Raw genomic sequence first — 20,577 nt, 5'->3', positions numbered from 1 at the left:
TCACAGGCTCTTTCCCACTCTTCTAATCATCAGCATTATTTTAAAATTTCAATTTAGTCATGTATCAACAAAAGTGTGAAGATTATTGCGTGATTTTGGAATTGGAATCTACTCACAAATGAAGAAAAGTGAGCTATTTATATTTTGTTCTTAGCATAGACATTTAATTTACCCTGAGTTATAAGTGTTTGGAATTGGCAGTATTTTGAAAGCCTGCATGTTTCTACAGTTTCTTTGAAATAGAGTCTCAGAAATCCCTGGAAGTTCTAGAAAGAGGTGGAACAATATTAGCAAAATGACAGGAGGAAGTAGGCAGAAAAGCTTCTATGACATATTTCAAAATATAGACATTTTACAAATAGGATACACATTAATTTTTACAAACTTTTAATGTGTTACCTTTAAAATGTAATTCACGGATCTCTCATATTAAAACTGCATCATCAACATAATGTGTACCTAGCTTGATAACTACGCATAAAGTATAAACATTAAGAATGAGTTGAGAAGAATGGATTATAAATGAATATTCAAAACAAATGTATATATTTTAAGTTTCTGATTGCACTAGAAATATTAATTTACCCACACGTGGGATATGCTATTTGTCCATCTCGACAGATTGTTCGAAATGATTCAGGTGGTGACAATCTACGATATCCCCTTTTACAATAAAATTCAACCTTGTCCCCTGACTCAGAATAAAGTTTCTTTGTATCCACCCATCGGAACACTATATTATGTTTATTCAAGATGTCTTCTGATATTACACAGGGATCTGAAAAGGAAAAATTATAAACTTTAAATAGTATACAAATACTACTCACAAATGTCAGACTTTCAAGCCGAGTTTCCTACACTCATCCAAGTATTTAATACCAAATTTTTGACAAACCAAAATATTGAAAACGCATCATGTGAATTCAAAACGTTTAAAGTGTGAAAATCAAGAGTTATATTGAAAGATTCCTAATGTCATTTATCTTATTAAGAGCCTATGTTAAAGGAAGTTTCATTGTTGTGCTTCACACAAGGAGTATTTGAACTTTATTTCCTTTTATATTCATATTTTGTAGTCATACATTCAGCAAGATTTGTGAATCTGTGAACATTTTTTTCTAAACATCAAACTGTTATTTAGATCCTATCATTTTCCTTGACTCCTTCGGCATATTAAAATAATTTTTAAAAAATAAATAATTAAAATAAAATACTTTCTTTTTTCCTGTTTTGGGTCATACCTGGCAATACACAGGGGTTACTCCTGGCTTTGCACTCAGGAATTACTCCTAGCAGTGCTCAGGAGACCATACGGGACACTGGGAATCGTAGACAATCTGCCGTGTGTAAGGTAAATGTCCTACCCGCTGTACTATCGCTCCAGCCCTAGGCATATTAAAATACTTACTTATGCATTTGGGTGGTTCTGACCACTGGCCATTGCGGCACACTATAGTCCTGTGTCCTTCGAGTCTATAAAGGGATTGGCACTGGTACTCAACTCTTGATTCTGGAGCATATTCCTTATGTTGGTATGAAATGGTATCTCCATTTGGTATCAGTGGAGGGGGACCACACTTTCCTACAGCGTCTGAAAAAAATATTTGGTTTATTGAAACATTGATTTCATGGTGATATCCTTTACATTTACTGGGAGAGAAAGAACAAATGTTTAGGATAAAAAATAAATGTGTCAAACTGTAGCATATACAATATAGTCATAATATTACATGATGGAGAAGATTCAATGAAGAACTTTCAATTTATATATTGTCATGCTTATAACCGTTTCCTTTCAGCCTGCATAAAAGCAGATAGAGCATTAGCGAATATGTTTGCTTTAGGGACTCTACTATTACAAGTATTTTTTCATGGGACTGGAGGGCAGGGTGTTTGCTTTGCACACAGTTGACCCAGGTTCAATCCCCAGCATGCTATATGGTCGCCCCAGTCTGACAGATATGGCCTAAAAGGCAGAAAAAACATATTTTTCATAAACCAGTTATGCAGGACAAAAGACATCTGTTACAGTGGAAATGGAGGAAAGGTGAAGGGCACCACATCATCTCGTGATTATGTGGTGAAATCATCTCCTTAAACTTTAATTGGTCTTTTAAGTTTTACCAACTAAAGACGTAGCCAGAGAAATAAAAAAATGGAAAAAAAATTTAAAAATGGGGAGTGAAAAACAATGTGACATCAGAGGGTTTATGGCTGGTACCAGCCTCTTTGACCGCTCCTCTGTGTCTGGGTGGGTGGCAGGAAAGTGGCACAGGGCCCAAGAGAAAGCAAACTCATGGGTCAAAGAGCTGAGGAGATGCAAGACCCCAGTGAAAGGAGACAGAGGTGCTGTCACCAGCAAGGAGACACAGTGTCAGACTCCAGTCACTGAGCTCAAACCCAGAAGCCAGGCTCTAGATCAAGTATGATGGGGACAGGACCTGGTCTTTGGACACTGGGAGATACGGGATAAACAGGTTGAGTCACGCCACAAGTAAATAAAAGAATGAGACCAAGACGTGGGGGAAGGACCTAAACCATCCTACTTAAACTGTCAATGAATGGTGATAATCAGTCTAAGCCTTTGAAGGTGAATATTTCATACACTACTCAAGGATTGGCACATTTAAGAGATAATCCAATTTCACAGAATAAAATGAAGTAGCTGGGTTTCATGAACAAAATACACTGCTGTTTGCATGCATTGCTATTGATTTGTTCCAACTTATTTTTAATTGAGACACACTGATTTACAAATAATTCAGAGTAGAGTGTCAGGAATACAGTGTTCTAACATGAGTCCCACCACCAGTGTCACCTTCCATTCACCTTCCTTCTCCCAGTGTCCCCACATTCCCTCCCACCATTCTGTATCCTGGACAGACACATTTTAAAATTTGGTTTCTGTGGCTTGGATCTCCTGCTGACAGCGTGGCTGGCTCTGTGGTTTAGATATGTGCCTTTAACATAATTCTGTGCCACAGACATGCCTGAGGCCCCTCAGCCTGACCAAGTAGCCAGAAAGAAGTGTATCAGAAACCCACAGGGAAGATAATAAAAAGGAAAGAAAAACAAAAGAAATAACAAGAAAATCACCTGATAATGAGGAACCCTGCCTCTATTAGCAATAATTACTGATTAAAAAGTCTAGTATGATAGGAAATGGGCTAGAACTGGCAAGGAGGACACAAAGACAAGATGTATCTGTGTTCTATCTTCAAGGAATTCTTCACACTTAAAAACATAAGTGGATTCAAAGAAAGGACTTGGGAACATATATGCACCAGGAAAAGTTATCTTGAAAAGCTAGAAGTGTCGGGGGCTGGAGAGATAGCACAGCGGGTAGGGCGTTTGCCTTGCACTCGGTCGACCCGGGTTCAAATCCCAGCATCCCATATGGTCCCTTGAGCACGGCCAGGGGTAATTCCTGAGTGCAGAGCCAGGAGTAACCCCTGTGCATTGCCAGGTGTGACCCAAAAAGCAAAAAAAAAAAAAAAAAAAGAAAAGCTAGAAGTGTCGCATGTGCTAATTTCTTCGTTGGCCCTCCTGATTTCCTGCACTCTCAATTCAAGAATGCCCCATGACCTAGATCTCACACTTCTCTATAGATCTATTAATTTTCTCCATGAGCTCAACATGACAGCATGTCTTTAAATGTAATCCATGTGCTGAAGAATCCCACTTCATTACACTTTCTAGGATGGCTCTCTGCCTAGTCTATGCGTTCAGGTGAAGTGTTTAGACTCCAAGTACACACAAATCCTATTCACTTTACTTACTTGTTTGTTTTAGTTGGGGAACCACACCCATCGTGCTCAGGAGTTGCTGCTGGCTCTGTGCTCAGGGATCACCTGAGCATGCAAGCTTTGGTGACCCTGGGGGTTCCCGGTTGCAAATCTGAGTGAGCTATGTGCAAGGCAGGGACCCTACCACTATCTGTCTCCCCAGCCCCACACTTAAGTCATTTCAATACCTTTGTATTCAACTCAGGAAATAAGAACCTGAGACCTTAATTCTAGGACTAATTTTCTATTACTCAGATAAAATATTTCATAAATATCAACTATATTAAATTCATAAGAATAATTTGATTTTCAGCATACTCATTTTGTTGAAATATGTCATAGGATTTCTCACATATGCTTGTATGTCTGTAGCACTGTAGCACTGTGGTCTCGTTCATCGATTTGCTCAAGTGGGCACCAGTAATGTGTCTATTGTGAGACTTGTTGTTACAGTTATGGGCATATCGAATATGACATGGGGAGCTTGTCAGCTCTGCCAGCGAGCAGGATACTCTCAGTAGCTTGCTAGGCTCTATGACAAGAATGAAGGACTTGAACCCGTGTCAGCCGCATGCAAGGCATATGCCCTGCCCTCTGAGCTATCACTCCAGTGTGTATATGTCTTAATATTATTACCTTAGCATATTTTATTCAGGATAAATAAATAATAGCAAAGGTATAATAGCAAAGGGAAGTCAGATACGCTACCTTTACACTGAGGAGGTGTTGTCCATTTGCCATCTAAACACTGCACTTCTGCTGTGTCTCCATAGAGTTTAAAAGGTCTTTCACATTCATAACGCACTCGCGCACCAGATGGATACCTCTCCCGGTCATTATATATGAAAGCATGTTCAACTATGGGCGGACGACCACAAGAAACATCTATAGGGAAAGCAAAGAGTACCTCCAGTGCAATGGCTAAGTAGGAAATCAACAAATGGAATTTGAATCATAGTTTAAGGAGATTTAAAATCCATACTTCAGAGGGCTGGAGTAACATAGCTAATCAAATCAATTCTGTGGTTCAAATCGTTTCCTTTTCCTTTAATAGTTTGGATTTGGTGTCATGCCCAGGGACTACTCTTAGTTTGCTGTCCAAGACACAGTCCTGGCCACAGATCTGCACCTCCTGCATGCAATCTTGTATGTGTCAAAGGGCCACAGCCCCTATTTCAATTTTTGTCTTCTATCCTTCACAGACAGTTAATAGACTCTTTAAGAAAAGTGAATAATAAGAATTTCTATTTGTTCCCCTTTGGTCTAATCAAATTCATGTTATTAACTATATAAATTTTAAATGAATAGATTATAAGAAATATTATAATGAATTCATTGATATCAGAATTTGGTTTGTAAACAGTCTGTTACTGAACCATAATTTAAAGCACATTCCTTAGGGACAAGAGCAATGAACACAATTTAGAAGACAAACTTGAGGGAAAAGGATGAGAAGAGGATTCAAACAGTGTACTTGGAGAAATAACAGAATGGATGCATTGCTTATGAAAACACCCTTTAAGAACTTTCCTTTACGAATGGTTCAGTCTACTCCAATGAGTAATGAGTAATTCCTCAGGAAGATTCCATGGCTATGTAAAATAGATAAGACTAGATAGAGTGCACAAAGATTTCTTTGGAAGTTAATTTGTTCTGAGGGTCACATTTCCAGAGTTTTGGGTTCAATAGGTCTGAGTGAACCTGTAAATTAACCTTTACTTGTAACTTGCCTGAAGACACTTACATGACTATTCCAAGGACTACAATGAGAACTACCGAATTATCAATTGACCGTTGAGCACACAGTTTCAACCTTTTATATCAAGGCATGAAGCTGGATCTGCTAAAAGCAAGCTTTAAAAAGTATATTATGATTCTATCAAGTGAGTGTAATAAATTAATGAAAATTATCACTGAATTACCTCGACATATTGGCCCTCCTATCCATTTGCTGTTAAAACATTCTGCATAACTGGGTCCATCTAGTTGGTAATTTTCTGAACACTTAAAAGTCACCTTTTCTCCTGATTTATAGGAGTTCTTCTTCTCTGAGCTTGCAAGAATGGCATTATTGAATTTGGGTAAACTTAAGCAATTTGTTTCTGAAAATAAAAAGAAGATAAAGAATACATACATATTTAGGAAATCTGTCATGAAAATACCCATAATTTCCTTTAGTTAAATCCTAGAATAATAGAAGCATTCAAAACATATATGTCTAATAGTCTAATATATTTTTTATTAGTAGGACTGTAGCACTGTTGTCCCATTGTTCATCAATTTGCTCGAGCGGGCACCAGTAACGTCTCCATTGCGAGACTTGTCCTTATTATTTTTGGCATATTGAATACGCCAGGGGTAGCTTGCCGGGTTCTGCCATGCGAGCAGGATACTCTCGATAGCTTGCCGAGCTCTCCGAGAAGGATGAAGGAATCGAACCCGGGTTGGTCGCTTGCGAGGCAAACACCCTACTCGCTGTGCTATCGCTCCAGTCCATAATTATTTTTATTATAATTTCCAAAAAACCAACATACTGACTTAACTGTATCAAATGATTTGTTATATATTTATCCAAAGTACAAACATGGATATGGTGATATTGAAAACCTAAATATATATGAATACATATGTTACTTGAGGTCATACTTCTTATATTCAAATTTTTTTCTGCCACATATCAGCACATAAACAAGTGTGTGTATATGTTTGTGTATGTGTGTACTGTCTGTGAAAATCTGTTAGCTTTAATAAAATACTTCTTAATATTTCTTAATAAAGAAGTCATAGAAAGTAGCATACTAATAAAGTTGATGAGCTATTTAAAAAATAGGAAACATCGAGTGGCAAATGTATATTAGAAGTACAAATATATTAGAAAGAGGAGTGGAGAGAGAGTGATAAAGAAAGACAGAAAGAGAAAGAGAAGGAGAGAAAGAGAGAAAGAGAAAGCGAGAGAGAGAGAGGAAATTTGCTTGCCAGAGACACAATGTGGGTGGAGGAACAGGAGAGGAAAACTGGGGACCTTGGTGGTGGGAAATGTACACTGGTAGAGGGATGAGTGTTGGACCAGTGTATGACTGAAAACCAATTGCGAACACCTTTGTAACTGTGTACCTCACTGTAAAGTAAAATGTGTATTGGAGAGGGAGGATGTTGAAACCATAACCAAGGTCATGTGAAGATGTCATAATTTAGCTAATGTTGTTAATTTTTTTTCCTGGGGAAAGTACTTCTACCAATTTCAATAATTTTCCAGAGATAGTTTTATAAATTTTCGAATTACTACTTAGATTAATATTTGTAGTATCTATGTTCTGAATTAAAGATAATTGTCAGCTTTAGAAGAATATAGCACACTATACCTATGCATTCTGGTGGACTGGACCATTTTCCTCCTAAACATTTTACAATTGCAGATCCATTAATTCCATAACCGTCAGTGCAGCTGTACATAACCTCCTCTCCGTATTGGTAACCATCTTCATTGTATAACTGAGGTACACCATGGGAAATCTGAGGTGGAGTTCCACAAGGAAGTCCTTAAAAGAAGAGGAAAGAATGACTCTATATTTTACTAGCTTTGAAATTTGTGGATTTTATTAACTGATAATGAAATTTAATATGCAGTTTTAACACTTAACAATTTGAGTTTCTTTTTATTTAATTAATATCTGGTTTGGGAACCACAAGTGTCAGTGCTCAGGGCTTTCTCCTGGCTCTACACTCAGGAATCACTCCTCATGAACTGGGAGCACTGCATGTGGTATTGGGATTGAACCCAGGTCGGCAGACTACAAAACAAGCATTACCCTCTGTGCTATTGCTCAATAACCAAATTTTAGTTAATACTAAATCAGGAGCTGAGACGACATCACAGAGAAGGTGCACATATAGGTCCTCAAATCAGCCTCCTAGCATGTAGCCAGATGTTAATCTGAGCAAGAACTTGAAGCTAAGAATGTACAGATCTACATATGTATATAGATATGAGAATGTGTATATCATAATGTATATAGGAGAAACTGTAAATTCTTTCCTAACCAATAAATAACAGAAAAAGAGAAACACAATAGGAAATAACCATCTTAAGAAATGTACCTTATAGTATGAAAAATTGGGACAATGTAGGGAAAAAATATAAAAACCTGGCTGAAAAGTAATCACTACATTCTAGCAAAGACTGCATAGTTCCCATAAAGTACTTATATGTATTCAGAAGCACTGTATATGAAGTGGTAAACTTAATTTCACTCTATACTGAGTTACAATACAAAAAATGCCAGAATTACAAGTGATATTTATACTGAGCCTATAAGATTGCCAATAGTAGATTGATTTGATCATACCAAAATTGTTTGCGAGAGTGCGAAAATCCTGTCTAACATGTGAAAGAATATAAATTTATAAATCAGAATAGTTCTCCCATATTATTTTGATGGGAATTGATTCTTCTTAGAAATTTTACTGAAAAAAAAATTAGTTGTTGCACTATGCTCACCTACACACCGAGGTGGAAGACTCCATTCTCCCATGAAGCACTTTATCTTGTTGTCTTCTTCAGATATCTTAAAACCAGCTTGACAAGTGTAATTCAGTATGGTGCCATGTGGGTAAACTTCGTGCCCTAGAGAAGACCTAGCTGATGTGGTGTTTCCATGTTCAATCTGAGGTGGCCGAGAACATGGAAGTTTTTCTAGAGGAACAACAGAGATCCAAATGAAAATGTTTCGTATAACTTTGGTATCAATTAAAATATGAAAATGAAAAAAATCAATCCAACACTGGCATTTTATCTGAGGGAAACATGAACAAAATTAAATTATAAGGTCAAAAAACATGAAGCTTGCGTGATTAGATATCCTTAGCAAATCTCACATATATGTTCAACGTGCCCAAACCGACTTCTCCAATTTCTTTTTTCATGAGAAGTAAAAATAAATCATAAGCAAAACTTGTAGCTGTTTTACATAGCAACCTCCATTTTTCCCCATTAGTTTCTCAGGACAAATAGAAAATTTTTAATTGATCTGTTTGTTTGTATTGGCAATTTGCTATTTCAAGAGAAAGTAAATGAACAAGTTTCACTACTTTCATTTAAACAAAGCAACCGTTTTGGGAATAATTGTTGCAAACTAGACAATACTGACCTACACAGCGTGGTATTGACTGCCAGGTTCCATTTTTGCACTCCATTTCTTCTGATTCCTGAATTACATAATTTTCTTGGCAGAGAATTGATATTCTTTCTCCATCCTGGTAATTGACTGTGGTCGTCATAATTTGACTATTGGGAATCTGAGGTGGAGGTGGGCAGACCTGTATTGTTTGACCTAAAATTATTAAAATTAAATTTCTTAATAAAAATCAGGTTAAAAGACTATAAAACTAATTCAAGAAATGCAAAATTCAGTAATAAAGTATCATAATGATCATGTGATTATATGCTCTATGTATAATATATCATGATTTTGGACGTTTTCACTTTTTGTTTGTTTGTTTTTCGGGTCACAACCAGAGATGCACAGGTGTTACTCCTGGCTCTGCACTCAGGAATTACTACTGGTGGTGCTGGAGGACCATATGGGATGCTGGGAATCAAACTCGGGTCAGCCTAGTGCGAGGCAAATGCCCTACCCGCTGCGCTACCACTGCAGCCACTGGAGGTTTTTACTTTTATACCTTTGTGGGCAGATTTAATAATCTTCAAATTTTTTTAAATTTCATACCTATTACAGATTCTTTTATAGACACTAAATATTGATCTAGGGTTTTTAAACAAATCTATATACATATATGACTACAACAATGCTTAAATCCTTAAATCCTTAAATCCTTAAGCATTGTTGTAGTCATATATGTATATAGATTAATGCTTTAAGATGGATTAAAACCATCTTAAAGGCAGGGGAAGGAATAAGTCAAAGGACTGGAGTTCATGCTGCTTGGGGAAGGCCAACGTTCACTCCGTGGCACCACATGGTCCCCTGAGCACATTCAGAAGCAACTGCTAACACACAGGACCCGGGAATCGTCCCTGAGCCCCTCTGGGTGTGGGCCAAAAGCAAGGTTTTTTTTTAATTTGCTTTAGCATTTTTTTGGGGGGGGTCACACCCAGCATTGCTCAGGGGTTACTCCTCAATCTGCACTCAGTAATTACTCCTGGTGGTGCTCGGGAGATCATATGGAATGCTGGGAATCGAACCCAGGTCAGCCGAGTGCAGGGCAAATGCCCTACAAACGCCTTACCGGCTGTGCTAACACTCCAGCCCTAAGGAAAGTAGCTTTTTAAAAGAACGAAAACTTTTCAATATAGTCTACCAAAAGATGGTGATTTATCAGAGAATCTATTTAGACAATAACAAAACATACAAACAAGTTTTTGGCCAAGATAAGAAGGAAATATGATCCCTAGTTATAAGATTAAAAATGTAAAACTTCCCTAGAAGTATAATAACTGTTCTGTTTGCACTGTCTAGAAAGAAACATATAGCTTGACAAAATGGACCTGGTTAACAGATCATCTGTCTGGTATTAGTTTGAAGAGCAGCAGAATTTAAAAGATTCCTCTATAATCATATAATCATGAGTTCCTGTAAAACATATCTCTGCTATATCTTAGGAGCACATATTCTGAAGACCTCTTCAAATGAGAAGGATCCTGGATGTTTGTACCTAGAAAATTTTTGACTCCACTATTGCTCTTTGAGTTTTGCTCTCTTCTCTCATAGTAAATCTTGATTTCATTCAAAGCTATATTGAAATACAGAGTGAAAATTAAAAGACTTCTCAATTTTCCTAAATGGCATATTCAATTTAAAAAATTGACTGACTGAGTATAGTTTATTCATAAATATTAACATCATCAGAGTTATAACTTTGAAGCTAACCAAAATACTTTTCCTGTGACTGGGCGGAGCATAATAGACAAACACTTGTCATGTATGTGCCAACCTTGGCTCAATCCTCAGAACCCCATATGGACCCATGATCCTTCCAGGAATAAATCTCTGAGTGCAGAGGCAGCACTATACCTGGCTGTGACCCAACTCCCTCCAAAACTACTTTGTTATTTCTGATTTTAATATCTTGGTGGAGTTTTCTTTTCAATGTGTTCACAAGGAACACCTTCTTATTCTGCACTGCGCCTTGGTAGCTATGCCATTTGTTGGACCAACCATAAAGCATCTCTCATCATTTTATATATCACCTGTTTAAGTTTTTTGTGTCAATTTACTTCTAGTTAGCATTTGTGTCCATTTCATTTTCTTGGCATTAGATTGCAATCTTGCCTTAGCTTTGTTCCTTGTTTCTCATGCCTGTTTTAAAGCTATAGATACCCTTGTTTACACTATACCCATAGATTTCAGTGTGTTCTGCCATCATGTTAATTTTATTTATTTAAAGTATTTTCTACTACTAAATTCTTAAGAATTTACTTAAGAACTTGCTTATCATTCCAGATTTGTGAGATTACAAAATAACAAGTGTCCTTATATTTTTCTTTTTTTTTTCTATTTTGGGTCACACCCAGCGATGCACAGGGGTTACTCCTGGCTCTGCACTGAGGAATAATGCTTGGCAGTGCTCGGGGGACCATGTGGGACGCTAGGAATCGAACCTGGGTCAGCCGCATGCAAGGCAAACGCCCTACGCGCTGTGCTATCGCTCCAGCCCTATTTTTCTTGTTTCTTAATTGAGAGATTGGGATGAGGACAGACAGGTATTTTTGCGGGGGGGAGGGGGGTTGAGATTTTTTTTTGGTGTATTTTTTTTTTCATTTTGGTTCACACTTGGCAATGCAGGGGTAATTCCTGGCTCTGCACTCAGGAACTACTCCTGACTGTGCTCAGGGCATCATATGGAATGCTGGGAATCGAAAATGTGTCGGCCGTGTGCAAGGCAAAAGCCCTGCCGACTGTGCTATTGCTCCAACTCCGAGGACAGATAGTTATTTCAACCAATACTAGATGCTAAATTCTTACTATTTGTTAGGAATGTCTTTATAACAAAAAATAATATTTCTTAAAAATAATCAGCAACATTAAATGAGAGCAGAAGTGTTTGGAAGAAAAGAAGTATAAAAAATTATGTAAGTATGGGTTCACATTCTATGGGCCAGAGGAGCTGGTAGGGCTTCAGCTCAGTGTGGTCTCCCCCATTTCACAAAGAAACTGTGTAGCTGCTTATGCAGCCTTGAAACATCTATTTGTCCCCTTCCTCACACCTTTACACACCTGCTGGAAAACAACAGGGACACATGGGAGAATCAGAACACCCTGACACTGCTTCCATTTACGTGGTGGGACCAACCTCACACTCATTCATTTTCTGTACCACAGAATCCTAGTCCTCCTGATCCAGCCACATTCGTCAACTGCAACTACCCCTGAAGTCTGGGTGGTCATCACCAAAGACTTGAATCTTTGCTAGCAGCTCCATGGTTCCCGCCCACAAAACAGAGCAAGGAAGTTAGTTTGTAAATCACATGGGGACATGTGTCCAGAGGTATCATCAAGCCTATTACAATTTTTGACTTACACACACAAATTTTGACACCATTTGAGGATGAACGACCTTTATGAATAGGAAATGAAAGATGCTCTTAAGAGAGAAACTCAATAATCTCAAAGAAAAACTGATGTAAAATCTTAGAGAATATATTGAAGTGGAGTGGAAAAAGACCAAGAAGTCAGTAACCACTTGCAGCAACAGAATTCAGATAGAAGCCTGTCAGTGAAGACAAATCACAAGTGAGAATTACAGAAGAAGAGCCAAAAGAAAAACAAATTAAACATGGTATCAAATCTAAAATACTTCCCGGATAACATCAGAAGAAGAATATTTGAATCTTAGGAACCCTGGAAAGAGAAGCAAAGTTAGTGAGAGAGATAGAAGCTGAATAGTTCCCCAATCATGACGCAACCTATGCATAGAATTAAGAGGTCCAAAGAATATCAAATGAAATGTCTCCAAATATAAGAACACCAACACATATTGTAAAAAAAACTCATAAGAGCAAAGACACATAGTATTTAAAATGTCAAGAGAGAAGCAAAATCTAAAATACAAAAGAAGATCTAATTCACAGTAGATCTTTTGTATGAAATTATACAAGCAAGAAGAAAATGGGATGATCTACTCAGAACACTACTGGAAAAAAATCTTCAACCTCAGGCTCTCTACCCTGCAAAATTGTCATTCAAATGGGAAATGATAAAAACATTCTCAGACAAACAAGAGTGCAAGACATTTGCTACATCTAATCCAGATCCGTAATGAATATAGAAGGATCTCCTGCAAAAACACAAATATCTAAGGACAAAAATAATCAAAATCATTAAAGAAGAATGATTTTTAAAAATGCATCATTTGTATCAATAATTTCTCTGAATGATAATGTATGAAACTCTCCCTTGAACATCACAGAGTGAGTCTGGCCAACAAACCATCTCCGCCCCTTGTAAGCTCATCATTCAGAGAGTCACAAATAAACCTTGAAATAGATCAACTAGCTGCATAAACTTCTTGGACACCTGTGTCTGGCTGAGACAGTGGGGCATTCTGTGAGTGGGGGCACTCTTAGAAGAGGGTGCCAGCCCAAACAAAGTTACGGCTGTCACTGGTTTTCACCCCCAAAGCTGCCAAGCATGCCCTGGCCAGATTCCATCACCTTAGGACTGCTGAAGGTCAGAGTGAATTTACCCAGGCTGAAACCACAGGTACCTAAGGACCCTGTGGCTGAAGTCTCCATCCCTTATCAGAATCAGAATAGGCAACCTCCACCCACCTTCTTGTACTTTCAGAAGCCTCAGCAGTCAAGTTCACAAACCACCTCCACTGCCATGCAAACTCATCAATAAAAAATTCAATGGCAGTTGAACTGTCCAGTTCAAAACTGTGGATTTTGAGATATGTACAACACTGACAATACGGTACAATAGTATCACCTCATATTGAATGAGATGTGATCGAGAAGCCAGCCTCAACTTACAAAACCATTCACACAGAGGATTAACTTGTAGCAGCACTTCAGTAATCTCTCTGACAAGGAATTAAGTCCACATGTGAAATACAGCAATTTCCATCTAAAAAGTACTTGTTGATCATTCTGTCAGCCATTTATAGATATCAAGCAATATAAAATAAGTTTCTGTAAGCCTGCCATGGGGGCAGACTTGAAGTATGGTTTGGAAAATGGACACAATAATGGAGGGGAGGTGACACTGGTGGTGGGACTGGTGGTGGGATACTGAATGCCTGTAACAAATCATTGTGAATAACATTGTAAGCCACAGTATTTAAATAAAGCGTGGGAGAAAGGAAATCACAGAATGACCAGTTAGATCAGGAAACTATATCAATGTATTTGCTGCTTAGAGGAAATACACCTAAATTCACAGCATAAATGCATGTTCAGAGTGAAAGGATGGAAAATGTTACAAGCAAATGGTAAACAAAAATAAAGCTGGTAATCACACTAATATCAAACCAAATAGTTTTTAACATAAAGAAGGCAAATAGAGGTAGGGGCAGACATTACATTTTTGTTAAAGCAACACAAGATCAAGAACTACTAACTCTCATCAACATGTATGCACCAAACAAAGGAACACCAAATTTGATGAAACATCTCTTCACCGGCCTAAGGAACCACTCAGTCAGAAACAAAACAGGAGTGGTAGATTTCAACACTCCATCTTGGCCATTAGACACATGAACTAGACAAAAATATAGTAAAGATAGAAGACCCTTAAATGATGAGTTGAAAGAATTTGAATTAATGGACATAGATAGGGCCAACACCCTCAAAATGCTGAATTCACAGTTTTCTTTATCACACGTGGAACTGGAGATAGTAAATGTCTAACTCCAGGATATATCATGCAACATAACATATATACATTTAGGAATATAAAAATCATAACAAGCACTCCTTCCGACTACAAGTCAAAAGGAGAAATTAATCGTATGAAGATAGTAAAACCCTGGCATATTTCTAGATAAAACGTAAATTGGTGCAATAATTTTGAAAACAACTATAAAGCATCCTTCAAATACCATGATAGAATTTCTAAATGATGAAACATTCTCACGCCTTTCCAAAGAAGTCAAAATTATTAACTTGAAGAGTCCTAGGTACTGAAATGTTTCACGCACCATTATTTTTAAATATATAACCAACTTGTTTCCAAACAAGAGTTATAAGCTTGCCACCTGTAGGAAAATGGAAGATACTTGAAAGGATTTTTCCATGCAAAAATAGTCTAAAATAGAAAGGAAAATATTGTATGATTTCACATATATATGCAGTAAGGAAGCCAGCATTAAAGGGAAACATTAAACAAAAAATAAACACGTGGGCATATAATAGAACTGAAGACATGGAAGAGTGAAAGGGGAGGACTGGAGCAAGATTTGAAGATGTCTAGTGGAAGGCTGTGTGTGTCTCATAAAAACTACAATAGCAATAAAACAACAATAATAAATCTGCCTACTTTTTATGCTTGTTATGAAATTTACCCCTTTTATATATATAAAACATATACATATATGTATAACTATATAATTAAATTTATAAACTGTTTTGCTTATCTTTAATAAATTATCTTGAAATTATCTTTAATAATTGGTAGCTATTTTTAGAAGTAACAAAATATTATTTTCATGATTTAGGAAAAAAACAAATACTTTTATTTTTTTTTCTTTTTTTTTATTAGTTCACCATGTGGAAAGTTACAAAGCTTTCAGGTTTAAGTCTCAGTTATACAATGCTCAAACACCCATCCCTTCACCAGTGCACATATTCCACCACCAAGAATCATAATATACCTCCCCTCTTCTCCCCACCTCCCCAGCCCCCCACCCCGCATGTGTAACTGGTAAATTTCACTTTACTTTGATTACATTCAATATTTCAATAAAAAAACTCACTATTATTGATTTGGAGTTTCTCCCCCCTAAAGTCGATCTGCTGAAAAGAAAGCATTTGGTAATTTGTTATCCATTGCTGAGAATGAAGAGATATGAGGTTCGGAGGCCGCACTAGCAGCAGCATAGTTTTGGATTTCTGTAAAAAACAAATACTTTTAAACTAAAAAAGAAGAGCTCACCTTTGCAGTTTATTTCAGGATCCCAGTTTCCATTTATGCAGGTTGAGAATTTTATTTCTGATTTACCATTACATGTGTAAGTTACATTGTCATTGTGATTAAATTTATTCTTAGAAGAATGAAATGAAATCAATTCTGCTTTCCTACACTTCTTAAGTTTACTTGTTTCTATGAAAAGAAAATATAATATTCAAAAGACTATAAGTACTAATGAAATGATTAAAATGTTTAGAAGATGCAGTCAATAGTACAATGAAATGATACCTTATGCCCATAAATCCCACCGATCAAATTACATCCGATCATATTGCATGAGATGAACTATTTTATATGAACATATCTTCTCTCCAATCTCAGACATTTTAGAGTAAGTGCCGTCCTGGATAAACTTTGCTCTTTGGGATTAGGAGAACAGAAGAGACCTTGGGGAGGGTGTTCTTTATCCTTAGCAGTCTAAGCGTCATCACATGACTTAATTTGTTTCCATATCTAAAATCTGTGCAAATTCCATTCTTGATTTCAAGCATTTCAAAACCACATCATTTTAAATCCCTAACCTTTAAACATTTCATTGAAAACAATCGTCCCTGGAAAACAATGAGCTCTGAAAGTAGGAAACGGGAAGTTTCCTTGCCAGAGTATTCATTTTTTTCCATCATAGCAGAAGAAATTTTAATCTCAATACGTGAAGCACTTCTAGCCTAAATATTTATTTTTCAGGAACGGTAAAGTGACACAAGAAGAAAAGTATGTGCTAGAGGTAGTGTGTAGAATGTAAATATTTAAGGAGATCTTGTGTATGGTAACCAAAATTCAAAGAAACATACCTGTATAGACTATAGATGGAACATGATGGCCACTCAATATGTCTATTGCAAACCACAACACCCAAAAGGAGAGAAGGAGCAAAAGGGAATGCCCTGCCACAGAGGTGGGTGGGTTGGAGGGGATGGAGTGGTGGTGGTGGAAGGGATGCTGGGAACATGGTGGTGAAAAATGGGCACTGGTGGAGGGATGGTTACTCAATCATGGTGTGACTGAAACGCAAGCACAAAAGTCTGTAAGCCTATAGCTGTACCTCACGTTGATTCACTTATTAAAAATAAATAAATAAATAAATTTTGGGGAAAAATCAGTTAAAAAATGTGAGGAGAGAGTTTAATGTCAAAACCTGCTTGACTTATATAGTTTATAGTCATTGAGAAGCTATTTTATAATCAAATGATTTCATTCTTCATTAATATCACATCATCATAATACATTTTTTCCATTTCAACATGAGTTATAAAAATGGCTTTTAGGCAACAGGTACTTACAATCTTCAAAGCTTTAATGCAAGTGAGAATTCTTTGTCAATGTGTTAGAACAGCAATATAGATCTTGGATATTTGCTTGACTACTACTTAATAAAGTTCAATGAAAATAAATGAAATGTTTGAGACAGATTACCAGTTGAAGAAAAATAATAATTTTGCATTTCAACATTGGAGATAAGATACTAATTTGAACTACACAAGCAGTCTGAGAATATATTCCTATATTAAGGACTAATTTAGACTAATTATCACCAGGATATTTTTCAAGAATATTAACCAAAGGACTATAATTATGTTAGTGTTATATGTATAATATAATATATGGTTAATGTTGACTACATATATTCAAAAGAAGTGGTGGTGTTCCTATGTCTGGTGTTGTTTATTGTCTGAAAGGATTACATTGTTTATTAAAAGAAAGAAGATATAGGGGCTGGAGCGATAGCACAGCGGGTAGGGCATTTGCCTTGCACACGGCTGACCCGGGTTTGAATCCCAGCATCCCATATGGTCCCCTGAGCACCGCCAGGGGTGATTCCTGAGTGCATGAGCCAGGAGTGATCCCTGTGCATCGCCGGATGTCACCCAAAAAGCAAAAAAAAAAAAAAAAGGAAGCAGATATAGTGAGAGTAGTAAATAACTGGACTGGAGGGCATAATGAAATAAATCCTGTGATCAGAAAATGAAAGTAAAACCAATGACAACTAAATAGGATTATATTAAACTCTATTTTAGGAGATAATTAGGATTAATAACCGTTAATTGAGTAAATGAAGAAACTTCTATTGAATGTCTCCTACAGGTCATTGGTGGTAATATGTGCTGATAATACATCAGAGAACAATATATTATAAATCCTTACTCTAATGGTCAAAGTTATACACATTTCTTAGAATAATTAATGGATTGGAAAACTGGCAAGTAAACAAGATTGGAAATCCAAGTCGTTCTTTAAGTGTCAGACCCTTAAGGTCTTGGGGACAAGGTACTTAAGGGAAGTGAAAGAGGTCCTCAAGCTTCCAGTTGATCACCCAAGATTGGGACATCCAAAAACCAGAAAGATTCACTTACAGAGCAGAAGGCATAACCAGATTGGTTTTTGGCACAACTGGCCTGTCTCCTATGATTAAGTTATATCACTAGCTGAGAAGATCTTCTACCCACCCACCCTCCTGAATATTAACTTCTGTTGTGTTGTATCTGAGAGAAAATTGCTCACTATCATTTTGAGAGAGGCAAGACTCCTAGGAGGAGTAGAACAAGTAAATGTTTCTCGTTTCAGGGGCCAAAAGAAAAGATACTATATAAGAAGCCATCATTTTCTCCTGTCTATTAGCACTAGTAGTTTAATTCATGAATAAGACATAGCTCAACACTTGTAAATAATTTTATATCAGGGATAGAGAGATTCATGAGATAGGATCCTCGATTAATACTTTTCCTCTATTGAAAGATTTTGTGCAATTACTGTTGTAATTGGGCTGGAGCAATAGCATAGAGGGTAGGGCGCTTCCTTTGTATGCAGCCGACTGGGGTTCGATTCCTCCAGCCCTCTCAGAAAGCCTAGCAAGGTACTGAGAGTATCTAGCTCGCACTGCAGAGCCTGGCAAGCAACCCGTGGTGTATTCGATATGCCAAAACCAGTAACAACAAGTCTCACAATGGAGACATTACTGGTGCCCACTTGAGCAAATCAATGAGCAACGGGATGACAGTGACAGTGACAGTGTGACTGTTGTAATTTAAGATTGTTCATCGCTGTCACTATATCACTTTCATCTCTTTGCTCATCAAGTGGGCACCAGTAATGTATCCATTGTGAGATTTGTTGTTACTGTTTTGGGCCATGTGGGCGAGATACTCTGGGTAGCTTGCTGGGCTATCCAAAAGGGGCAGAAGAATCAACCCAGGTCGGCTGCGTGCAAGGCAAATGCCCTACACACTGTGCAATCACTCCAGTCCTAGAAAAAAATTTAAAAATGACCATGCCTACTTCCTGACAAAACTTCAAGCTTTATGCTTGAAAAAGGGGTCATGTTTGTATATCCTTTCTGTTCTTATAAAAAGGATTTGGAGGATTTATCTTATTGGGCCATTTTTCTAACTTTGAAATACATAGATTAATCTACAATAAGCAGCATCTCAGAAGGAGGAGTTTGGTCTTAATTCCAAAAAAAATGAAAAGTCACTGACATAAGCCTGGGCTGATTAAATATGAACTTCAGAAATACCTCTGAGTTGCACAAATTGCAAAAATGTAATTTAGAAAAAAACAAGTCAACCCCAAGAACTCCCTGGTAAAAGCAAGGGAAATTCCCTCTACCCCAAATTACAAACAAAACTATCCATATATTCAAGAATAAATATTTAAATTGAAAAATGCGTTTTCACATGAAAACGGTACATTTTAGTAATCAAATTTGAGAGAAATGCTCATACCGATGCACTTAGGAAGTTGGGTCCATCTTCCACGGAAACATGTAACTGATTTCTCTCCAATCATTGTGAATCCATCCGTGCATTTGAACTCGATTGACTCTCCATGATAATATAGAGGAGCAGAGGAATCAGCAAAGCCATTCTCAAGTTCAGGTTCATCTTGGCATGTACTCTGCTCCGCTGCAAAAATTGTCATAAAATTATTATATCTCCTCAGGATGCAAGTTATGTTTATACATATAAAAACAAAAAAGTCTTCATTTCATTAGTGCTTAGACAATACCAATGCACATAGGCAGAGCTGTCCAATTTCCATCAACACACTGAATCTTCCTAGAACCTTTCATCAGAAACTGAGGATCACAAACATATTCCACCACGGCACTGTGTTCATAGGCTTCTCTCTCCACTTCTGTCAATCTTCCATTCAAAAGTGAAGGTGGGAAACCACAACGTTTAACATGACCTGTAGCAGAAATGTGTGACAATTGATTGATTTATATAATTTACAACATAGATATAGAGTTCATGGTAATTTTTCCTTGATATATTTTTTTAATAATTTATTGTAGCATTCTTAAGCAAGCTGTACAAAAAATATATCATTATACAAGATTGAAGTTTATCAGATTTCTTATGCTGAACTTAAATATTATAACTATGTTTAAGTCCAGAAAATGCATTCATGAATCTAATTATTATAAACTTGATTTAAATTCCACTTATATATTTCAAAATAAATTACAAAATCCAATGCACATATTCAATTAAAACATTAAAATATTTAAAATGCTTTCATTTATGCTTCCATTTTTTGTTCTATTTGAATATTGTTTAAGCCATACATGTGAATGAATTGAATATGACCTTCTAAAATATTATTTAGAAATACTCAAGTGCTCAATAAAATTTGAAATGAAGCCAATG

At 36.8% G+C, this 20,577-nt stretch overlaps 1 protein-coding gene across 1 annotated transcript in view; it reads right to left on the bottom strand.

The window, feature by feature from the left end:
* Window positions 1–20,577, bottom strand: part of LOC129406512 (complement factor H-like) — a 42,645-nt gene that overhangs the window by 791 nt on the left and 21,277 nt on the right. The window contains exons 6-15 of the mRNA XM_055144579.1: window positions 19,934–20,116; window positions 19,651–19,830; window positions 15,896–16,063; window positions 8,933–9,115; window positions 8,284–8,478; window positions 7,148–7,324; window positions 5,708–5,887; window positions 4,494–4,670; window positions 1,409–1,591; window positions 1–778 (exon numbers count right to left, since the gene is read on the bottom strand). The exon at window positions 1–778 is cut by the window's left edge and continues 791 nt beyond it. Of these exons, the coding sequence (XP_055000554.1) occupies window positions 582–778; window positions 1,409–1,591; window positions 4,494–4,670; window positions 5,708–5,887; window positions 7,148–7,324; window positions 8,284–8,478; window positions 8,933–9,115; window positions 15,896–16,063; window positions 19,651–19,830; window positions 19,934–20,116 (1,823 nt within the window). The 3' untranslated portion in view covers window positions 1–581. The remainder of the gene's footprint in view (window positions 779–1,408; window positions 1,592–4,493; window positions 4,671–5,707; window positions 5,888–7,147; window positions 7,325–8,283; window positions 8,479–8,932; window positions 9,116–15,895; window positions 16,064–19,650; window positions 19,831–19,933; window positions 20,117–20,577) is intronic.

This window comes from Sorex araneus, chromosome 7 (genome assembly GCF_027595985.1).
Source record: "Sorex araneus isolate mSorAra2 chromosome 7, mSorAra2.pri, whole genome shotgun sequence".
NCBI classification, from domain to species: Eukaryota; Metazoa; Chordata; class Mammalia; order Eulipotyphla; family Soricidae; genus Sorex; species Sorex araneus.
The sequence above is the reverse complement of the archived record's forward strand: the minus strand, read 5'-3'. Positions and strand labels throughout refer to the sequence as shown.